Source organism: Schistocerca nitens, chromosome 6 (assembly GCF_023898315.1).
Source record: "Schistocerca nitens isolate TAMUIC-IGC-003100 chromosome 6, iqSchNite1.1, whole genome shotgun sequence".
Classification (NCBI taxonomy): domain Eukaryota; kingdom Metazoa; phylum Arthropoda; class Insecta; order Orthoptera; family Acrididae; genus Schistocerca; species Schistocerca nitens.
The window spans coordinates 117,512,062-117,536,470 of record NC_064619.1 but is presented as its reverse complement, the minus strand read 5'-3'; the positions used below and the strand labels follow the sequence as shown (position 1 = coordinate 117,536,470).

General features: G+C 41.9%; 1 protein-coding gene across 1 annotated transcript in view; it reads right to left on the bottom strand.

The window, feature by feature from the left end:
* Positions 1 to 1,676: 1,676 nt before the first annotated feature.
* Positions 1,677 to 24,409, bottom strand: part of LOC126262970 (uncharacterized) — an 82,482-nt gene continuing 59,749 nt past the window's right edge. Inside the window, exon 4 of the mRNA XM_049959920.1 lies at positions 1,677 to 4,689. Coding sequence (XP_049815877.1) covers positions 4,544 to 4,689 — 146 coding nt within the window. The 3' untranslated portion in view covers positions 1,677 to 4,543. The remainder of the gene's footprint in view (positions 4,690 to 24,409) is intronic.

Below are 24,409 nucleotides of genomic sequence, written 5' to 3'. Positions count from 1 at the left end.
CAAACAGTGTGGCAATCAGTCGCAGATGGTGTTGAGCGTGGCGGTACGGAAGCAAGTACTGTGTGTAGTAATAAGTTGTGTTTAACACGATATTAATACTGGCCTTTCGTGTGTTAGACCCGTTTGAAAGTTGACTTTATGATGGATATTCTAAACAGACGCTGTATTACGCAAATACTATTGGTTTTTGCAGAATGATGCTTGTGGAACTGACAATGCACTCCTGAACAGAAAGTATTGTCTTCGGTTCAGAGTTGAGCTGCATTACATAAACTGTGAATTTAATTTTGCTCATTTCCTTGACTACGATATCTGACGTATGCTAAAACACTAACAGCCAATGTGGAAACTGTGAACTGTGTTGCTACGTAAGTGACTGTTTTTGCGGGAACAGTGTTACTGTGAACCACGAATATTAACAGTAGAAGGACTGTCAAACTTCGCAATTGCTAAATTATAGCAAATGGAATATTAATTTAAACACTTCATGTGGACTGTGCCAAACTATCGTGTGTGAAAGTTGCAGTTGAACTAATACGACCTTACGTGCTGTATAAACAGTTACTTTGTTCCAGCCTATGCCAAGTGGATGCTACGCAACTCATTACCACCGGCAGCCGCAACAGGATGTAAGGAAAAGAGGATATATTAATGCCAGGGGCACGACTGGATGAACTTACAGGATTGGTATCAGCAACTTCAAACTGCTTCTACCACCGTAGCCACATCACGCCGACCCAGAACAGATAAGACTCAAAACCATTCCTCTCTTCGCGAAACTCAAAATTGTAACCAGTTTAATTTCTTTCTGCTTTGTAATAGACTATCTCTTAATGTTTCTCTCCATAAGTAAAAGTATAGTAGTGTATTGTAAAGACTGTCCACCTTCAGTGATTGTTGACCCCACCACTAACAGTAGTTATTGCCACCATTTATTTGTTTTGCTATTGAGTGTATTTGTACTAGTCGTTGCATGTGTTGTGGGTGTCTTTGGAAGGGTGTGCTTCGATGTGTATACACAGTAGTTTAAATAGGAGACTTTATGGGTTGTACTGTGAAATGTGGCCAGACGTGTAAGTTGACGCACTCATCATTAAATTTACTTACACCGACCAATTACAAAGAAGTAGCTTATTCGCCATTGGTTCGAGTTAGCATATTAGAGGAAACTTTGAATTTGACAGTTGTCAAAGTACGCAATCTTTGTTTGCATGCCACTTCGCATCATATTTGCATTCATTCCTGTTTAGATGCAAAGTTATCTGGGTTTAACTGTAACTGGTAAGCAAAATTACAGTATACATTGCCATTATTTATCAAATTAGCTTCAGAGTGTTTTACTGTTTTCACTATCAAAGGATTTTATTCTCAGAATTTTAGCAGGATTGGGAAACTTCTCGTATAGAGGTTTGATTTTGAAGTTTCCAGAAGTAAAACACATTCTTGGGCTTTGTACAATATTAATTTACTTCACGCAGTTTTTCTTTAAACATTTTCTGATTACAGATTCACGGTACTAGTAAATCTCCAGGAACCGTTTTCTTGACAAGCTGCGACAACACTGAGGCGTTAAATAGAGACGTTGGCAAAATCACATCACATTATTGGATGAGGTACGTCCACAAAGCTGTCGCGTCCAGCTCACTGCAACTCTCAGGGATCAAGTTATGCTGTTTCGAACGATGTGGGTCTGCAGTTTCAACATACTGTTCCATATACACAGGTCAGATCATTGCATGCTTTTCTCTTGATCTACGCATTTCATGCTCTCATTTTTGTTTCTTGCAGATCGTGTTACTTTTGAGTCAGTTTTATACTAAGTTTTTTGTCACTGTCTCTTCAAATTATAGTGAAAATCGACTGTCTTTTGTGGTCAGTTCGGATCCATGCGACCAAAGAGTTGTTGTTATCCAGTTGGAATCATGACATCCATGAACAGTGGTAGGAATCAGACTCACTCTGTCTGTCTGCCTCTTTCTCAACTAAAAGCAGGGAGGAGTTCTTTATTGTAAAATTTTATGGTTATGTTATCTACAGCCATTCTCGATAATTATTGTATGATATTTTAATCAAACTAATGGCCACTTTGGGTTATCTTTTTTGTACAGCATTGGTGGTCAACCAGGTCTCACTCACCCACAAACGGGCTTTCCAATTTCCATGGTGGGCAGTAGGCGGAAGGGGTCTTAAAAACATTTTCATTAGGTTTTCATAATATTTTGATTAAAGAATTTGGTACATAATCATTATTAATTTACTGTAACTCTCTTTTGTAAATTTTATAGCTAAAGATATTTCCATACTTCTTAAATAACCATTACTTTGGAACCGGTGGGCAGTTAGAAAATTTTGCAACTAACAGCGATTCGAAAGTGGGCGGTAGGTAAAAAAGATTGACTACCCTCGCTGAACAGACTCCTTTGGAGCATTATAATGTTTTTCTAGCACAATTTGCTATCGTGTTTCCATTACGTTAAAGCGTTTCCTTTTTTTAGCATCTAACGGTGTTCCGGATTCTCCGCCTAGCCAGAGGACTCTTCAGAGGTACCTGTACTATAGGCGACAGCAGCGAGTAGTACGTGAGGTGGCGCCGCTGTTAGTCCAGTGCTTACCGCTAAATGCCACTGCCCAGCTACTGCAGGCGGCTTCTGATTTAGATTGGTCCCTGGTTCGTCGTATACGCTTAAGACGACTTTGCTACGCTCTGGACTTGTTTTGGTTATTCGTTCATTCGTTCACTTTGTAATCTCTGCTGCCGTTTACCTCCAGAACAGAACCGCCTGTTTCATTCCGCCGATCTCCACGTTAGCGCCAGTCCGAATATCATAAACTGTGTTCTACCTACGTAGGATGAAGAAAGCAACCACGTGGCTTTATAGGTGCGAACTAACCGAGTGTTTGAAAATAGTCTCTGAGTGCGATACAACGTTGCTGCCGATGTTCTATTAAGGGCGGTGCCACCTGCCCAGTCTCATAGGGCAACAATTGTGATGGGCAATGCATGCGCCGTGTACGATACGGAGGCCCATATATGATGTCGGTTTGCAGCCTTGGCATCAGTTCTCAGTGGGACTCCTGAAGATGGCGGAGAGTTGAATCGCCGAAATATTGAATCGAGCTGATTTTACGATCCGGCAGCAAATCCGAAACATTTTCAAGAATACATTTCACTCACTGTTTAAACTTACGATCTCGATCAAAAATAGCTTACATACTAAAAATCAGACTGAAAGACTATTGAAAGTCTTTTGTATGATGGTGTTCTACAACCCAGGATTAATATCAGAATTCAGAACAGGAGGTCCTATAGTGCACACCTACAACATGCCAGTCTTCTAAAATGCTGAAAATAGAAACTTAGTAGGACAAGCGTCTCCCCTGGTCAGTAGTGTCACGGCAAATACCGTTTAAAGAAGTGGTTCCCAAAGTGCAGTTACTCTCTATTCCATTGGCGAAAGTTCCATGTAGCGGAAAATCAATAGTTTCGTCTTTTACGCGCCTGTCGTTCTATATCCTCCATTGTCCTTTATTATTTTATTGTTTATTGCTCAGTTTCTAGAGATATTTTGAAGTCTTAACCCAAATGACTCACTGTTGGTATTTAGTATTTGGCAGAAGCTTTGGGATACTTAAACTACAAATGGTCTAAGGAGCCAAATATTGATCTTAATATTTGTGAAGAGGTCTCCTTTAAACTTCATGTTGGTGCTGATCATCACATTTCTATTTGCACAACTACATTCCTGACAGAATCTTTTTTGAGTACATGGCTGGATATTTGCATCAAAATTTCACGTTATTTAGGCACACAACCATGCTGCCACCAGGGGCGTTGATGATTTGCTTGGTGATGAGCGAGTGCCGGCCTTTTTACCCAGCACTGTGCTAGGCTAACGATAGCTCGGATATTAAACACGGAGACAGCCTCCTAATGACAGCATATATAACGAACCTGCTGCGTCATTAACAGTTGCTACCAGACGCCAACCAGACATACTGTCTCTAGCTCCTATTCTGCGACTAACACAATCTCTGTCGCTTTCATCAGTCATAGGTGCACTAGTCAAGAGATGAGTAGAGGAGAATACCCTGGGGTGTGAATACAAAGAAAACGTTGTTCTCCATAGAAACATGAACTGCGTTGGATAGCTCCATTAGTAGACTAGAACGTTATCTATGAAAAACAGAGATATGGATTCAAGTCCCAATATGGGACACAGTTTAACACTTTCTTGAAAGTTCGCATGGTTGATATACTTTACATGAATTTCTAACTACTTACATGCGCTTTGGCAAAAGCTCACAAAATAACTCGCTATGACTATACCAAAGGTCTCCACCTAGTTGTCCAAGTAGCTTAACTTAATACATTTCTGAATGCGATGTCCTGCCTGAAACGCTGAACTTAAGGCCCCCATTCACATTTTTCTGTAGCTGATTTGTTGCCACAGCAAGATTAACACTTCCTCGGCCACGTTAGACCCCCTGTGATTCACAAACTGCGATGCGTGCGCTTCGTCGACTTGCTGAGAAGTGGAGTTGGCTAGCTGATGTCCTCATGACACCCATACGTCACAGGCTGGTCGTGAATAAGAGGCGATGTCTCCGTGAAGTGATCCCCATCATCATCTGTAGCTGGTGCCGGAGTCGGAACAACAGTGGGTGTCCTCAGCACTGGGTTGCTGGCATCTGAAACAACACACGTAATCATTGTGTCTTCCCTAAAACTGAAGTTGTAGCTAGATTTGCATCATGCTCTTAACACTTATAAAATCCTGATTCGACCAGCTACTGAGTATTGCTTCAGAGCAGACTGGAGCCTTATTTACATCTTCATCTACAGGAAAACTCTTAAGTGGCTGACAGAGGGTTCATCGAACCACCTTTAGACTGTTTGTATTCCGTTCCTCTCTCGAACAGCTCGCATGAAGAACGATCGCTTAAATCTTTCCTGCGACTCCGATTCCTCTTATTTTGTTACCATGATCATTTCTCCCTATGTAAGCTGTCAAGAACAAGATATTTTCGCATTTGGAGGAGAGAATTAGTGATTGAAATTTCGTGAAGGGATTTCTCCGCATTGCAAATTGCCTTTGTTTCTATGATTGCCACGTCAACTCACATTTCATATCCGTGACACTGCCTCACCTGTTTTGTGACAATACAAAACTAGGTGCCCTTCTTTGAGTTTTTTGGATGTCCTCTGGCAGTCCTATATGGTGTGGATCGCATGTTGCACAGCAATATTGCAGAAGAGGACGAAGAAGCTTAATGTAGGTAGTCTAGTAGACCTCTTGCATCTTCTTAGTGTTCTGCCATCAAAACACCGTCGTATATTTGCCTTTTCCATAACATTATCTGCATTCTCATTCCCATTTTAGTTGTTGGTAATTCTAGTCCCCAAGTATTTAATTGAATTGACAGTCTTTAGATTTGCTTAATTTATTATGCAACCGAAACTTAATGGATTGCTTTTAGTAATCATGTGGATGAGTCACTTTTTATTATTTCCAGCTTTTGCCAAAATAGCTAACAGAGAAAAGACAGGAGTCGAAGAAGAGCTGCACACTTGACACAGGTACATTTAACCTGAGTGGATCATAGAAATTTTCAATAGCTTGCAGTGACGTGTGTTACAGGAATGAAGTTGTGCACTGCTAGAGCCAACGTTCCAAAACCAGCCTGCACCATGTTAGATGTAGCTAAGATATAAAATTAGTTAGAGATCAATACATACAGTCACTACAGCATTTAATAGCCCTTACTATAATATTCTGCCTCCTCATTATCCTCTTATTAGAGGGTAGTTATACGAAAAGGGACATGCTAAAGGGCTTGCCGCTTTTCAGGTGGAGCTCCACCTCACTTTCCTCGTGAGGTCATTCGGTTACTCTGTAACACAATTGGAGAAAACCAAATCATTGGCCGATCGTTCCAAACACCATAACTACCAGGATCACCAGATTTGAACCATCTCATTTCGGAATTAAAATGTGTTTCTTCCAATGATTCATTCATTATTTCTCTTCCTCATGTCCTTACAAACGTTTCCACAAAGCTTCATTGTCCTACGGTCACTGGTTTCTAATGAGGATCATATCAAGCAGCGAAAGGTTTACTGTACCCATCCTGTATTTTGCGTGAGCTCTACACGAGATGCGTTTTCGAGGTATCTTTCTTGCCTTTCAGAGAGTGTCCAGGGCACACACTGGATTCGGGACGGGCGGGGCAGTGTCCGACGTGGAAAAGCAGGCTTGAGCAGCTAGCAGCAGGGACTCTGGAATTTGCACAGGACTGATAGGATAAGATGTTGCCTCCGTGAAAGTTGTCCCGTGGGCCGAGCAGCAGAAGGCCAACGGGGATTTAGTCATAACAACACATCTACAGGACTGGCCATTTTGACATAGTTACTTCACTATCGTCATGGAAAACCATTCTATAGAACACAAAACCAGCGGAACTCCTGTCTTAAAACGTTCCGGAGACAGTGAGTAGCATATCCCCAAATTCACTCTAATATTTGATGTCACAGTAGCGTATTGCCTTTTACGTCACTTTGACTCCTTTTGAAGTACCACGGCGTTAAAAGACATAAGAGCGTAAGTGAGGATACGTCACTTTGTAACCAAACAAAGGCTGTGTAATTTTAGATACAAGACCAAAGTGCGGAGCAACATATTGGCGACATAACACTTGCGATATCGTTAACAACAGTGCTTATCCATTATTGTGCTGCATGGAGCACATAAACTATTGTTACGAGTAGTTTCATCATTCAAACCTTTGCTGATGTGCATTCACCACGTTTCTCAGAGGAAGAAACATTTATTGTAATCTTTTTAAAAAATCAAAAGCGTACTGCGGAAGAAAATTCAAGTTAATTTACCTTTCACAATGTCCTTTTATCATTAGCCAGCAATGCTTTTGCAGACTGTGGTAGGCTATTTTTCATTACTCAAAGTAATCATCGTATTAATAAATCCTAGACATTTAAGTAGGGTATACGCAATTGCAAGTTAAAGCCAGTTATTTATGAGTAATTTTGTAATTGTATTGGAGAAAATGATGGCCATATTAAAGAAAGCAGTTTTGTAACAGTTGAAGATGATAAAAAACTATTCACGCTGCTAGTGGTTCAGATTTAGATTTCTAATTTGATGACTCCTTAAAGGAGTCTAATAATCAAGCACCAGCAAAGGACAATACTGATGCCAGTGATGGTATGTAAAACCCAGCAGCGCTAATGAAACGGAATCGATCGGAGATACAACGATGACAATAAAATTATTTATGTAAAAGTAATAACCCAAGCAACTCCTGTTGTGTTATTGTTGCTGCATTTCGCAATATTATACATACGGTATACAAGAAAGTTATGTGGACAGCAAGGAATTTGAAATTAGTTTTCCTTCTCCAAAAAAACTAGCAATTCACAGGTATTTAGCTTCGATGAACACTTACTGTATAAATTTAAGAATATTTATTCTGAAAATTTTGTTCTCCTTTATTACATTCCCTCGATAATTTATGGTTTTAATATTTTTTTAGACCTTTGGAGAAAAGAGAGCCACTTGTATGAATACCAAGAGCTCAGGTGGAAACCCAGTTCTAAGCAAAGAAGGGAAAGCAGAAAGGTGGAAGGAGTATGTAGAGGGTTTATGCAAGGGTGATGTACTTGAGGACAATATTATGGAAATGGAAGAGGATGTAGATGAAGATGAAATGGGAGATACGATACTGCGTGAAGAGTTTGACAGAGCACTGAAAGACTTGAGTCGAAACAAGGCCCCGGGAGTATACAACATTCCATTAGAGCTACTGATGGCCTTGGGAGAGCCAGTCCTGACAAAACTCTACCATCTGGTGAGCAAGATGTATGAGACAGGCAAAATACCCTCAGACTTCAAGAAGAATATAATAATTCCAATCCCAAAGAAAGCAGGTGTTGACAGATGTGAAAATTACCGAACTATCAGTTTAATAAGTTACAGCTGCAAAATACTAACGCGAATTCTTTACAGACGAATGGAAAAACTGGTAGAAGCCGATCTCGGGGAAGATCAGTTTGGATTCCGTAGAAATGTTGGAACACGCGAGGCAATACTGACCTCACGAATTATCTTAGAAGAATAAGGAAAGGCAAACCTACGTTTCTGGCATTTATAGACTTAGAGAAAGCTTTTGTCATTGTTGACTGGAATAATCTCTTTCAAATTCTAAAGGTGGCAGGGGTCAAATACAGGGAGCGAAAGACTACTTACAATTTGTACAGAAACCAGATGGCAGTTATAAGAGTCGAGGGGCATGAAAGGGAAACAGTCGTTGTGAAGGGAGTGAGACAGGGTTGTAGCCTATCCCCGATATTATTCAATCTGTATATTGAGCAAGCAGTAAAGGAAACAAAAGAAAAATTCAGATTAGGTATTAAAATCCATGGAGAAGAAACAAAAACTTTGAGGTTCGCCGTTGACATTGTAATTCTGTCAGAGACAGCAAAGGACTCGGAAGAGCAGTTGAACGGAATGGACATTGTCTTGAAAGGAGGATGTAAGATGAACATCAACAAAAGCAAAACGAGGATAATGGAATGTAGTCGAATTAAGTCGGGTGATGCTGAGGGAATTAGATTAGGAAATGAGACACTTAAAGTAGTAAGGGAGGTTTGCTATTGGGGAGCAAAAGAACTGATGATGGCCGAAGTAGAGAGGATATAAAATGTAGACTGGCAATGGCAAGGAAAGCTTTTCTGAAGAAGAGAAATTTGTTAACATCGAGTATAGATTTAAGTGTCAGGAAGTCGTTTCTGAAAGTATTTGTATGGAGTGGAGCCATGTATGGAAGTGAAACATGGACAATAAATAGTTTAAACAAGAAGAGAATAGAAGCTTTCGAAATGTGGTGCTACAGAAGAATGCTGAAGATTAGATGGGTAGATCACGTAACTAATGAGGAGGTATTGAATAGAATGGGGGAGAAGAGGAGTTTGTGGCACAACTTGACGAGAAGAAGGGACCAGTTGGTAGGACATGTTCTGAGGCATCAAGTGATTACAAATTTAGCATTGGAGGGCAGCGTGGAGGGTAAAAATCGTAGAGGGAGACCAAGAGATGAATACACTAAACAAATTCAGAAGGATGTAGGTTGCAGTAGGTACTGGGAGATGAAGAAGCTTGCACAGGATAGAGTAGCATGGAGAGCTGCATCAAACCAGTCTCAGGACTGAAGACCACAACATCAACAACATTTTCTTAGATCACCATACGACTTATATTTATAAATCGTTAAACATTGCACCTCTCCAAAATATGGAGGGACACACCAAATGTAATCGTGGAAGAAGGGAACAATGTGAACGAAATTTTTAATCAGGATGATTCAAAAACTTTCAATAATAGTAGAATGCTGTTAGTAAATGAAAAATGTGACCAACGGAATGAGAAAAAAGTAAAAAGCAGACGAATTGTCCAGCTTGAGAAATGAAGAAAAATGACAGAAGATCAAAAGGCAATCTGGGAAACCATATATTTCTTCCAAAGGCAAGCATGTCTCTGAACGGTCAGTCAAACCAAAGAACTGCTCAAAGTGCTTAAGGAAAGAGAGCTCTAATTTCATTGACGCTGATAGACTAAACATTCATGAAGGATTTTTGGAATTTAGGTTATACAGACAACCAGTGATCATACGTCAGTTCACTTTTAGAAAAGGCGGATAAGCGCTGTGGTAAGCCTTGTAGAGGCACGTCCAGGGAAAACTTCAGAAGTAAATACTTTTTGAACAAAAGTGGTCGGAAGGTACGAATTTGTCAATCCTTCTTTCTTGCGACGTTGGATATGACTGAATCATTCATACGCTAGGTTCTGTTAAAAAGGAATGAGGACAACAAAGAGAACGTCACAGACCGGCTGTAGAGAAATGTACCAAATGTATGTTGAAACTTGCGAAAATGATCACGTCACAGGAATATTTCTATCGAAACACAATTCCTGCTAAATTTAAGCTATCCTTCTAGGCACCCAAAAATGACATGCGTGATACATGCTACAGGTTCTCTCATATGACAGCCACAGAGAAATAAATCCAATGTTCAGAGCAGGATACTCGCATAGATGTCGGTGTTTAGGTAGGGCTAGGAAAGCCAGCATTAAGTTGGAAACTGGATCAGCAAAAACGCATCTAGCCGAATTTGATCTGGAGGCTGCCTGCTACTGTCCAAAGACAAATGCAACAGCATTGGCTTATTGACGAAGACTTGCTGTGCGCAACCTAACTGTATGCAATACAGCTTCAAGAGGCGCTGCATACTAACTTTGGAGTGGAAGGACAGCCAAATGGATCTACAGAAATTGGATCATGCTTGTTTAATTTTATAGAAATATATTCAGTTGGTAAAGATCGAAATTTCTTTTCCGATGTGGTGGGCAAAACAAAAATGCAAACGAGTTTGCTATGTTCCTGTATGCTGTTGAACATCTTGATATCCCTGTAATAAACCAAATGTTCTTTGAGCCAGGTCGCTCGCAAATGGAATGCAACTCAATTCACGCCTCAATAGAGGAAAAGACAAAAGTGCTTGACATATTTCGTCTATCAGGATGGTTCACAGCCGTGAGGACAACAAATAAAAAATATCATGTTACAGAAGTTCAGCTGAAGGATGTACTGGATTTCCCAGAACTGAGACACTAGAAAGTAAAGAACATAAAACTTGACTCTGATGGAAATAATGTCAACCGGCTAAAGATATTCTGGTTTCGGTATCTAAGAGAAAACTCAGAATACATTTGTTTTAAATATAGCAACAGTACTTCTGAAAAAGTTAAAAGAACAGAAATCTCCCGCAGAACTAAAACGAGATTGGAAGAATCTTTTACGATGTAGCCTTTGAATTCTTCTCCAGTTTCCATACAGGAAGGAAAGTTTACGGACCTTCTAGATCTCGACAACATGGCGACCATACGAGAGCAGTGTCATCACGTCTACAAGTCGTTAATGACAGATACAACAGCTGGTGAAGAAACAGAAAATAATGTTGGTGATAATAATGACTAAAGTATATTCAGCTCTCAGTAAGTCATTTTTACTGTCTCATGGATATCCTTACAAACAAATACAATAACTGACTACACGGATGTTTTCCAGTGTACATTGACATAACGTTGTTCTTATTCGTCTAGTAATTGTATGTCAGACGACTGTACTAAAAAAAAAGAGAAAATTGTTTGAAATTGTTTTCGATGAAAGTCCTGTAGTGTAAACTGATTCACAATCAATTGCGAGCGCCAGGTCTCGGAAAAGTGATCCATTATGCATGGTTCTTATAGTACGTTAACGATTTTGGAGACACTCTGAGCAGCCGTCTTAGATTGTTTGCTGGTGATGCTTTCGTTTATAGTCTACTAAAGTCAACAGAAAGCCAAAATGAACTAGAAAATGATTTAGATACGATATCTGATTGGTGCGAAAAGTGGAAGTTGATCCCGAACATTAAAAGACGTCAGGTCGTACTAGATAAAATTCTTTGAAGCTTCAGTTGCACCATAAATCAGACGTAGTTAAAAGCTTTTGATTCAATTAAATACTTAGGCTACACAGTTACCAATAATTTAAACTGGAACCGTATTCCTATGGAGAAGGCCAACGGAACATTGCGTTCTAGTGGCAAAACACGTAGAAGATGCAATAAATCTACTGAAGTCACTATTTCCATTAAGCTTGTTTGTACTCTTTTGGAGTAAGCTGCTGGAGACTGGATGTTGTTTTCCAGTAGTTACCAGTCATACTGGAGGACACATTTTGGTTATTTGGCAGGGGCACTACAAATGTAGTGTGTGGACAGTAAGTTGGAAATGTGGGTCTCACGGGGAGTGTGCCAGAGATAAGTCCCTGCGGTCGCACTATCATCTTCGTCCTCGATGGCTCAGACGGATAGAGCGTCTGCCATGTAAGCAGGAGATCCCGGATTCGAGTCCCGGTCGGGGCACACATTTTCTCTAACTGTTCCCGTTGATATTTATCAACGCCTGTAAGCAGCTAATGGTTTGAATTGCATTGTAATTTCACATTTTGGTTATATCGGTGAATGATATGTAGAAGACGGCCTGCTTAAATCAGGTGAGCGCAGTGGCACAGACCACAGCTACGGTTCTTGAGGAAGGGGGCGAGAATGTGACGCATAGGAGGTCCACGAGAAAGACAGGCTATGGCACGCACGTGACACTACAAGTTTTCGGGGGGAATGGCGGTGGTGGTGGTGGTGGTGGTGGTGGTGGTGGTGGTGGTGGGGGGGGGGGGGGGGGAGTGAGCGAGTAACTATTTCAGGCCCTTTTAATAATTCGTGATAGTGCGTTTAAATGCACGAAAGCTTTCTATTGCACACGACAAAGGCCTTTAGTGCCTACCTTTTCAGTTACATACTAATTTCCCGTTGGCTTTGTACGGAGCCGGGCGTTCGCAAAGTGTGGCAGACAAGGCAACTAGCGAGGCGTCAGAAATTCGTTGCGGGACCCGTATTTCTAGTAGACCCATAAGCATACTAGGTGTCTCAGGCAAAGGCTGCATTCAGAAAGGGATGTCATTGGCGTAGAAGGAAAAACTGCGCTTCTCAACGTCTGTAAGGGTTTGCTAGTTCTGTGCGGAGTGTAGAGCAGTGTGCGAGTAGTACGTTAAGGTTGGGAGAAGGTTTCCTGGATGACGATGGAATGAGCTTACTACTGAAAACAAAAAATGAAAACAATCGAAAATAAGCAAACGTTTATTTAACCGAAGCAGCGGATGTTGTGGAAGATGATTTGTGTTGCCGTCGAGTCATTACTGGAAGGTTACAATGGCTCTGTGGTAGAGAAAGTGAAATATCTAAGCTGTTACGAAGTGAGACGAATGTATCAGCGCCACCCAACAAAACTGACTGCCTTGAGAGAACTATCCCTATTATTTGTGACTAATAACAAATGATATTCTCTTTCTTAGGTTTTCTCTGTGATTCGTCGTCATCTCGTAGAATTGGATGTACTGCCGCTGCTCCACGTCTTCCCAGAACTATATTTCGACGTAGTATCTCGACGTCTTCATCAGGTGTTCCCTGAGACTGGTCGCTTTGTTGACTCGGTCCTAAATTCATGTCTGGGCAGTGCCTGGTGTTCCCTAACGTCTGCGTCCGCTATAGTGTGGCGTGGAATCCGGTTTTAGAACTACTGCAGAAAGCGCAGAAAAAAGTTATTTCCCTAGTAATGAACTTTAGACGGCAAGGAATGTAATTAACAGGATCAGACCTCATACGGAGCACCAGGTGGCAAGTGTTTCCTCGGGTGACAGCCACAGTGGTCACGGACAAGACAAGGAACAGTATCAAACGGCAGTCGGCAGCGACCGCCACAAGAGAGTGCTACAGCGTGCGCGGACAAGATATGCAACTCCAACAGCAGCCTGATGCAGCAGGAAGCGCACCTCGCAGGCGCGTAACGAATTCAGAACGCCCGGAGGGTGACACGGCCACGAGAGAAAGCCGCAGCGGTCGCAGACAGCATAAGCAACAGGTACAGCGACACGATAATGCTAGGAAAGCGCGTGGCGGAAGCGTACCTAATACGGAACGCCGTGGGACCGCCACCGCGAAAGACAGACGCAACGGGGGCGGACGGAAAAGAACCGAGCGAGGTGGCGCAGTGGTTAACACACTGGACTCGTATTCGGGAGGACGATGGTTCGAACCCACGTCTGGCCATCCTGATTTACGTTTTCCGTGATTTTCCTAAATTGCTCGATGGGACCGATGACCTCGCTGTTTGGCGCCTACCTCAATTCAGTCAACCAACCGGATGGAAAAGAGAAAGCCTGGAGGCGGATACCACCGCCAGAAACTGGCACGAGTTCGCGGACGGCATAGTGAACATTATGCACCGCCGGCATAAATATGGGACCCTGTCAGCATAGCGATCAGCCTCAGGGAACACCCGATGAAGACGCCGACTTACGACGTCCAAGATTGGGAAGGCACGGACCACTGGCAGTACACGCGATTCTACGAGATGACAACGATATTGTCGTTAGTGATGTTCAGAGCGCCCTATAATTTGCCATAGACAACACATTAAACTCTTATAACGGCTCTCAGAAACAAAGCACTCATTCAAGCTTTGTTGATATACTGAAGAGTACATACGACAATAGTGCAGCCTCTATTAGATTCCATCAGAGTAATGATAAATTCAAAACTGATAGAGGAGACAGACGAGGAGATTCCATGATATCTTGAGGTGTCTCGTGTTCTACTGGATATCAGTGTCGTCCAAGCACAATATTTCGACAACGTCAGCCGTTATCTTCATCAGGTTTTACCTGAGAAACACGTGATGAAGAAAACGAGTCACGCTGTCAAAATATCGTCAACAGATCGCCGGGCAAGCCTGAAGAATCACGCGGAGATTCCACGTTACAGAAACTTAGAGGAAGTGTTCAAATACCTAGACTGAGAAAATAAAAAACGAATTCTTGATAATGTATCATAATTTCTGAACAACCTCCGTTTTTCTGTTCATATTGTAAAGTTTGATTTTAATGAAGGCAAACTTTAACATTAGAGAAAATTTGGAAGTAGGCCTGAAAACAGTTATAATAGAAAATGTAGACTCAACATCTCAAAAGGAAAATAGTGCATGTTAGCAACGAAATCACACAACTAGGTTTTGAGTTTTTGTTTTTAGGGAAGATGAAAGTAATACTGGACGGTCAGCAAAAGAAATAAACAAAAGAGACATTATGGTTTGAAGTGCTTCGGGTTAACTATGAAGGGTTTTCAAAATTAAGGTTCTAAGGTGCCTGAAGAGGGAAGTTTACAATGACTGCGTATTATGAACTGCGAATTACGAGAGTGAGACATGGAGCTTTAATGCGAAACACACTCAAAAAATGAGGACTGGTCAACGACAAATGAAGAGATGCGTGTTGGTAATTATTGGGAAACAGACGAAATCAAACAAATGGATTAGAGATAAGGCTGGGGTGTAGGACACAATTACGAGCGCAATGAAAAATAAATAGTGGGAGTTATTGGTCCATACAGCGAGGTGAGTGCACGACATGCGAGCGAAGGGAGTTCTCTATGCCAAGAAGGCGACGTAATGGATGGTGTGTGTGTGGAAGTGTGGGGGAGAGGGGTGGGCGGGGGCGCGGTACACTGCACTAGAAAACGTCCAACAGCATGTATGTACCCAGGAGTGGATATCAAATGGGTAGTGGCTAGTCATAGTTGGGTTTTGAAGTACACAACGCTGCAGTACAAACTGCTAACGTTTCTACAGCGCGTCTCTTGTGCTGAAGACCGTCACACGCTGACAATAAATTTTTCATTACTGTGATGACGTTCACAGTGCTCATGTCATGTGATAAGATATTTGGAAACTACAGGGTGTTGCATATTTCTGCAGGAGGTAGTAGTATTGGTCAAAACTAGAAGAAAAGCCCCTCTAATTGTGTGTCTGGGAACCAAGACCTGTTTGTATATGGGTACCTTCATTTGTGATAACTAACGTGTAGCATTTGCAAATGAGGCAGAATTCGCAAGAAATGGAAATTACCACAATACACACGTGTGGGCAGATGCAGGTCCTCGAGCAGTCATCGAGGTGAGGAATCAGAATTGCTTCAGTATCAGTGTGTGGGCTGGAATTGTCGGTGACAAGACTCCTAAGGCTATACACTTCACCGGACTAATTAACAAAAAAATGTCTATCACCAGCTTCCGTGCGAGGAATTACCAGCGTTATTGGGGAAAGTTACCCTTGCAGAAGGACAACGGTTATGGTTCACGCACATCGAAGATTTTGCTACTGATCGTGCGGCAGTACTTCTCCGCAGCGTTTCAGGGGCAGTGGATTGGTGGTGTACGCCCAACTCATAGACGATGTGCAGACGCTACGGGTGCGTGTCATCAAGACATGTGACCCAGTTCAAATGGAGCCGGGCGTATCCGAAAGAGAACGTGATTCACTTCGAAGAAGGGCTGAGTGATGGATCAGGATGCAGTTCTGGCTATAGTGCCTGCTTGTATGTAACCGACAGATGGGAATCAAGAGTGAAGATTGACCAATATCTGAACAAGTATTGATATTCGGACATATGATCATACGAAGTTCCTTCTAGTTGTGACACTTTTTTTTTGAACAGCCTGATTTTCGTCATCGAGTATGATGATGAGGTCCCGATACTCCTTGACAGAGCGTAGGGGACGATACGGGAGACCAGCACCGCCGTACTAGGCAAGGTCCTATCTCAGGTGGTTTGCCATTGCCTGCCTCCGACCGTAATGGGGATGAATGATGAAGATGAGGACAACACAACAACACCCAGTCACCTTTAGGCAGGTGAAAATCCCTGACCCCGTCGGGAATCGAACCCGGGACCCCGTGCTCGGGAAGCGAGAACGCTACCGCGAGACCACTAGTATACTTGTCTAATAATTGAGTTTTCACTTTTTTGTAATTCGTAGGTTTTTCGTTCCATTAACATTTGCAAGAGAAAGTGTTTTTCAATGAATCAAAGAGCGTATTACTTTCCAGCACTAACAATGACGTTAAATGTTTGTGAAGCGTGTAAAAATAAGAGTGCAACATTTGAGTTATAAATAATACATGGTTTTATATAGCAAAAGCTAGCAATATTTATTGATTTATAATGTAAAAAATTGGGAATTATTGATATAACAACACATCTGGTAAACGGCCGCCACGGCTTTGGTGACAAACACATACTTTCATGCTGAAATTTTCGATAACGGCTTTGCATAAATGTCTGTATAAATATCGCTGTAATTCGTTGGTACAGTGTTTGATTTCGGCTCTCAATTCTTGGGTGATCTTGTTGGTGTAAACCAGAGACTTTAGAAAACCCACACAAAAATTCCAAAAGTGTTAAAACGCAAGATTGTGGCGACAGGTTCTGGTTGGCAAAACCGAAGATGACACGACCAGGAAAAGACTCGTGTAAGATCATCTACGTTTTACGGACGGCAAGGCAAGTGGCAAGGTCCTGTTGAAATCAAATGTCTTCAGGAGCAATGTCTCCCAATTGAGATGAAAAAAATGGCCACAACGCACACCAAAGAGTGACACGCTGGGGATGAATTATTTTCTCATCAATCATTCGTTTATTTTCTGGGGCCAGAATTCGGAAATTTTGCCTGCCGCCGAAGCCATGGAGGTGGAAATGGGGCTCGTCGCTGATGACAATTTGGTCCCGAGAATTGGCAATCACTTCTTGTTGTTCTGTGATCCAATAGGTGAACTAACTTCGTTATGCATGGACTATTGAGTCAACTGGATTTTGTAAGCATGGAGATGATAATATTTAGTGAGGATACGCTTAAGAGTGGCTGTTGACGTGTCCAATTCCTGTGCACGATGACCAGTCGAGGTCCCTGGGCTCTCGTGTGCACTGTCGCTAACTGCCACGAAGTTTGTCTTTTAAGGACTAGTATGTTCTATACCAACACCTGAACCAGTACTTTCGAATTTTGCGAGTATTCTTTTCACAGTTGATGAATTTGAAACTTTATTTCTAGCAAAAATCGGACGCATTTTTCAAATAATTGCAACCAAACATTCAATATTTTGATAGTAATGCTTAACAATAAGGTCGCGTTGTTGTATCATGTGGGTTTCCTTGTTTACTCCTTCCTACCTGTCTCCTACCGACCTGTCACGGTTAGAGACCTATCAAATCGTGATAGCCAATACAGCGCGTAATTCGAAACTTTCTCTCTTATTGTAACACCTTGTCCATTTAACATCTACATCAATACTCTGCAAGTCAGCTGATGTATGTGACTGAGTACTTCTCGTACTACTAACTCATCCCCTTTCCCTGTTCCACTCACGAATGCCGCGAAGAAAGAATGGTCGTGGCTCTGAGGACTATGGGACTTAACATCTGAGGTCATCAGTCCCCTAGAACTTAGAACTACTTAAACCTAACTAACCTAAGGACATCACACACATCCATTCCCGAGGCAGGATTCGAACCTGCGACCGTAGCGGTCGCGCGGTTCCTGACTGAGCGCCTAGAACCGCTAGACCACCGCGGCCGGCAAGAATGGTCGTGGCTATGCCTCTAAATTAGCTCCAATTTCTCGAATTTTCTCGTCATAATAATTTCACGAGATGTTTGATGGGGAAAGTAATACGTTGTCAGACTCTTCCCGGAAAGTTAACTCTCGAATTTCTCCGTGATGCACAATGCTTCTCTTGTAACGTCTCCTGCTGGAGTTTGTTGGCCATCTCTGTTACGCTCTCGCGACGACTAAACGATCACGCGACGACTAAACGATCACGCGACGAAACGCACCGCTCTTCGTTGGGTCTTCTCTATCCCTTCTATCGGTCCTCCCTGGTAAGGCTCCTAGACTGATGAACAATGCTCAACAACCTGTCGAAAACAGCCTTTTAAGCCTCTTCTTCCGTGGAGAGTTACATTTGCTTAAGATACTACCTATGAATCTCAGTCTGGCGTCTGCTTTTCCTGCTGCTTATTTAATGTGATCGCTCTGAATAGTTACTGCTAGATATTTTCCGGTAGATCCGCGCTGTAACAAATATATATGAGAAGGCCACGTGAAGATTCGTGGTTTGGGGTGTCCTGGTGTTCGTGTCCTATTTGCGTTAGGAATATGGTGTAAAAAGTTTTTACTTTAAATGGTTCAAATGGCTCTGAGCACTATGGGACTCAACTGCTGTGGTCATAAGTCCCCTAGAACTTAGAACTACTTAAACCTAACTAACCTAAGGACAGCACACAACACCCAGCCATCACGAGGCAGAGAAAATCCCTGACCCCGCCGGGAATCGAACCCGGGAACCCGGGCGTGGGAAGCGAGAACGCTACCGCACGACCACGAGATGCGGGCGTTTTTACTTTAGTCCGAACCAGCGGCCATTTGTATAGGTATTCGAACATCTGTGTTACTGTAGCTGTGTCACAGTACATTAAGCGACATATGAACTGCGAACTGGAGCTGGCGTCCAGGCAAATTGCTCAAATCGATTAATTCCTTTTGTATAAAATTTTAATTGGCCTGAAATTAATGCTAAGCTAATGGCACCATTTGTAAGTGTACCGTTCACATTTTTCAAGTAAAAACATGCAAAAAAGAACAGGTTTTTATAGGAGGTTTTTGAAGCGCACCACTTCTATACTTAAAACTTACAAGAATAGGTTCAAACTTTGCATGAAGGTAGATAAATGAATGAAGTCAAAACGAAATTTTTTTATCCAGTAATGTTCATCCGTTGTCAAGATACGATGATATAAGGTCGAGCTAAATGTAGCACTTAACATTCGTTCTCACCTGAACTGAATGCGTGGAAACGGTTTAGAGTGAATCAAATAAATTAAAAAATGCATTATTACGATCAAATTGAAAACGTGCTTTCAAAAAGCTATATTCGGATTTTACGTACAAAAAAAAAAAAAACCATCTGTGTTTCCAACATGGCGAATCGGCTCAATTTTTATAAGAAGTTAGATAAATACATGTAATTAGTGGTCATCCTGTTGTTTTGTGAGCTTTATAGGTTGCCACGACATAAAAAAAGAAAAAAAAACCTATGCCGGATTGACGGATCAATCTTCGCCGCAGTCAACAAAAATCTGCATCCGTTTAAAAACTATGGCGGCTTACGTCAAAGTTATGGCAAAGTTGGAACCAAAATGAAAGATTCTCCTATCATAGCACAAGAAAGGTGAACATGTCCTGGGCAGAGTTAGGGATGTAAAAGAATGGACTTAGTTTTCCGACCTATGTGGCACCTTCAAAGACATTTAAATCAAAACGTGTTGACATATTTGCGAGTTTTTGCAAGTTAACCCTACTACACCCCAGTTCAGTGAGCTCTTTTACCTGTAAGGAGTTGGGACACCTGCATCTCGCAATTTATATGCCAAAGCCCTTGATCCTGTGCCCAAAATCCTGAAGATTCGCCATCCATAGTAAGCATGACATGATGGTATGTGTCGTGTAATACGACATAATACATCACGTATCGTGTTACTCTTCTTGACACGATGCATTATTTTACGTGACGTGGGTTTTTGTTGTGGGCCTCAAGTCTGAGACTGGTTTGATGCCGCTCTCCATGCTACTCTATCCTGTGCAAGCTTCTTCTTCTCCCAGTACCTACTGCAGCCTACATCCTTCTGAATCTGCTTAGTGTATTCATCTCTTGGTCTCCCTCTACGGTTTTTACCCTCCACGCTGCCCTCCAATTCTAAATTGGTGATCCCCTGATGTCTCAGAACATGTCCTACCAACCGATCCCTTCTTCTAGTCAAGCTGTGCTACAAGCTCCTCTTCTCCCCAATTCTATTCAATACCTCCTCATTAGTTATGTGATCTACCCATCTAATCTTCAGCATTCTTCTGTAGCACCACATTTCGAAAGCTTCTATTCTCTTCTTGTCTAAACTATTTATCGTCCACGTTTCACTTCCATACATGGCTACACTCCATACAAATACTTTCAGAAACGACTTCCTGGCACTTAAATCTACACTCGATGTTAACAAATTTTTCTTCTTCAGAAACGCTTTCCTTGCCATTGCCAGTCTACATTTTATATCCTCTGTACTTCGACCATCATCAGTTATTTTGATCCCCAAATAGCAAAACTCCTTTACTACTTTAAGTGTCTCATTTCCTAATCTAATTGCCTCAGCATCACCCGACTTAATTAGACTACATTCCATTATCCGTGGGTACTAGTACTAAAAAGTAAAAAAATGGCGATTATGTCAAGATGTTTTGATTTAAATGTCTTTGAAGCTGCCAGATAGGTCGGAAAGCTATTTCCCTTCCTTTACATCCATAATTTGCCCAGGACAATTCGCCATTTTTGTGCTATGATAGAAGCATTTTTCATTCTGGTCTTATATTCATTTACGTTCAGGGTCACCTGCAAGAGCCTGCAGCATTCACCAATCCTCTTCCGGTCGTTCTACAAATAGACGCTGTCTTCTGGCGTTGCTACTTTCTTATAGACAATTGCATCATCTTCAAAGAGTCTTAAAGAGCTTCCGGCGCTTTCCTAACTCCATCATTCACATACCATGTAAACAGTAACGGTCCTATCACACCTCTCTGGGGTACTCCGGAAATTTCCTTTACATTGTCGATCTTGTTCCGTTAAGAGCGACCTATAAAGTTCTATCCGAAAAGAAGTCCGCCTCTCGGTAAGCTCGTATTTTTTTTCTCTAAACGACACTGTGGGACGGTGCCAAAGTCTTTCCTGAAGTCACGGAACTCGGCATTAACGTCACAATTCTTGAAGATAAAACATGTCTCGAGACTGACGTCAACGAGACAGGCCTCTGATTATGTGTATGTGTATGTGTAATTATGTGTATGACTCTTCTTAAAAACGTGGGTAACCTGCGCATTCTTCCTGTCGCCAGGTACCCTTCGTTGCTCAAGCGATCTACGATAAATCACTGCTAGGAGAGGAGCAATTTCTTTCGCAGTAGCTTTGTATGATCCTGATGCCATTCCACTACAAAAGCGATTGTAGTTGCTTTTCTGTTACGCAATTAGTTTTCTCAATATCTGCCATTTGAACGTTCTCACGATGGCTTTCACCCTCCGTATTACGATCTTCAGCGGTGACAAAATACACAGTATTTAGGTCTTCTCTCTTTGCTATCTTCCGTTACGGTGCCGGTACGACCACAGTGGCTGAATAGTCGATTTGTAACTGATTAGCGATTTTACATAAGACCAAAACCTTTACGGTTTTTAGTCAGATCGGTTAACAAAATTTTACTTTCAAGGTTTCTGAACGCTCGTGTCCTAGCTCTCCTTATGCTCATTTTCCCTTCGTTCAGCTTTTGTTTGTCAGTTAGCTTTTGATTTTTCTTGAATCTGCTTTTTGACATGGCTATTAAATAACGGTGTTTTTTTCATCCTTTAAGAGTTTGCTCAGTCAAGGCGTGTTGAACGATGCTTATGAACTACTTCCATTTGTGATCCACATCTTCGTCCTCAGCATTGAATAGTTGATGTTGATTACTCAGATACTCTGCAATTTGTATCCTGTCACTATTGCCAAGTGAAAGCTTTTTCCAGGCATTCGTAATACTCCTAGTTGCTATCACAGCCCTTGTCATCACTGATACCTTCTTCCATGCTTGGTGATTCGATAAGTTCAAGTCTGTTTGTTACTAGGAGGTTAAAGACGATATCTTCATGAGTTGGTTCTCTAATTGTCTGCTCGAAGTAATATTCGGACAAGATATTCACAATAATGTCACACGGAAACACATCTCTGGCACTATTTTTGATAGCATGCCTCTACCAATTTACACCTGCCGAATTGAAGTCAACCCTTATTATTTATTTATTTACGCATTTATTTTGCCTGGCAAGATTAGGGCCTTCAGGCCCTCTCTTACACCTAACCAGGCGTACTCAGATTGAACGAATTTCAGTTTCTACAGAACATTAAGGACATATAACGTGTTATACAGTATTAATGTTACAGAAAAGGAAATAGAGATTACAACAGTAGTACAATCATAATTATTACAATCAAAAAAATAATTATAACAATCAAGAATAATAATAATAATAATAATAATAGTAATGACTATGTATATGAAAGTAAACATATTTTTCTTTTATGAATGTCAGTCCTATTGCTAGTTGGGAATTTTCTCGTTATGTTCTTGCAGCTTGTGAGTTATTCTCATCGAGCAGAGACATAAGACGATAGAAGGGGGTGAAAGAGATATAGAAGAGGTAGAAAGGTTACAGGAAGAGAAATAGAATGGTAAAATTCGAAGATATGATGGAGAGGAGAAAGAAAGAGATGAGAGGGGCACAATAATGGTCGCTATACCGTCCCTAATATGTAAGTTTTGAGTTCCCTCTTGAATGTTATTACAACGGATTGATCAGGAAAGTTATTAATGATATTCTACACGTTCTCTCTGAAGCTCTCTACCACTACAGCTCCTGCCCCAAGCAGCCTACAAAAGCATCCGATTACTATTTTGTCGTTCTTTGATGCTTAACTTCACCAGATCAATTCACATTCGGAAACCGTGAGAACATCGCTAGATATTATCGAATTATTTACTGCAATAAATAAGGCGCCACCATTGGCGACTAACATAGCCTTACAATTTCGCTGCTCTTCTCTTCCGGTTTCAACCAATTTTCTGTTCCTAGTAATATCTGGGCGTTATAATCTTCAAAAATTCAAATGGCTCTAAGCACTATGGGACTTAACATCCGAGGTCATCAGTTCCTAGACTTAGAACTACTTAAACCTAACTAACCTAAGGACATCACACACATCCATGCCCGAGGCAGGATTCGAACCCACTACCGTAGGAGCAGCACGATTCCGGACTGAAGCGACTAGAACCGCTCAGCCACAGCGGCCGGCTTATAATCTTCAATAAGCGATACTAATTCTAGGAAGTTTCCTTGAATGCTCCTGCAGTTTACTGATATGTCTGATCTGCAATGACGAGCATTTTCTCAGAACATTGTGGCTGATGTATCTTCGAAATTGGCAGGCAATTTGTTTCAGATTCCAAAGGGTTGGGGTTGCTCTGTCCTATAAAAACCCTTCCTGCTTGCCACACACAATGCACAAACCCAGCAACCGCTTCCTGCGTATAGTGCACGCTTTCCCTATTTAGAGGAACTCGACAGTTCTTCAACCGATAGTGGAGATCGAGAAATTCGCTTCCGATGTCGTCGGAGGATTTTTTGAGCGTCTGGTTTAGACATTCCACTCTGCTCCGAAGCAGAAGAGGGCGATCGACCCTGCATGCGATGCTACAGCTAGTGAGCTTTGCCTGCACCCCACGTGCGATGCTAATTGCCTTCATCAAACCAGGCATCTGGCGAAAGGAAACGAGAATGGCCTCCTCAGAACCCAGCGGCAGGCGTCATTCGTGCGGACATGTGGCATTACTCTATAGACTCCAGCAGAGCCTCCTCCACGACTCTGGCGAAAACCACGACAAACATACCGTATGCATGTGAATTTTCAACTTCTCGAGGCGCAATGAATAGTCCATTAAATTTCGGGCATGCAGCCGCCCAAATAAGATTTCCTCTACTGGTATTTCGGCGCCATATCGTCCGGCCATCCTCAGAGTGAGTCACAAGACTGACGACAAAATGCCAAGCGCGGCCTTATATACTCCACCACGGCGGTGCTACGCATGCGGGTCACAGATGCTGGTTGGCGGCAAAGAAATACGCTTACACATGCGCCGTCTGTGGCGAAGGCGTACAAAATGCTTCAAATGGCTCTGAGCACTATGCGACTTAACTTCTGAGGTCATCAGTCGCCTAGAACTTAGAACTAATTAAACCTAACTAACCTAATGACATCACACGCATCCATGCCCG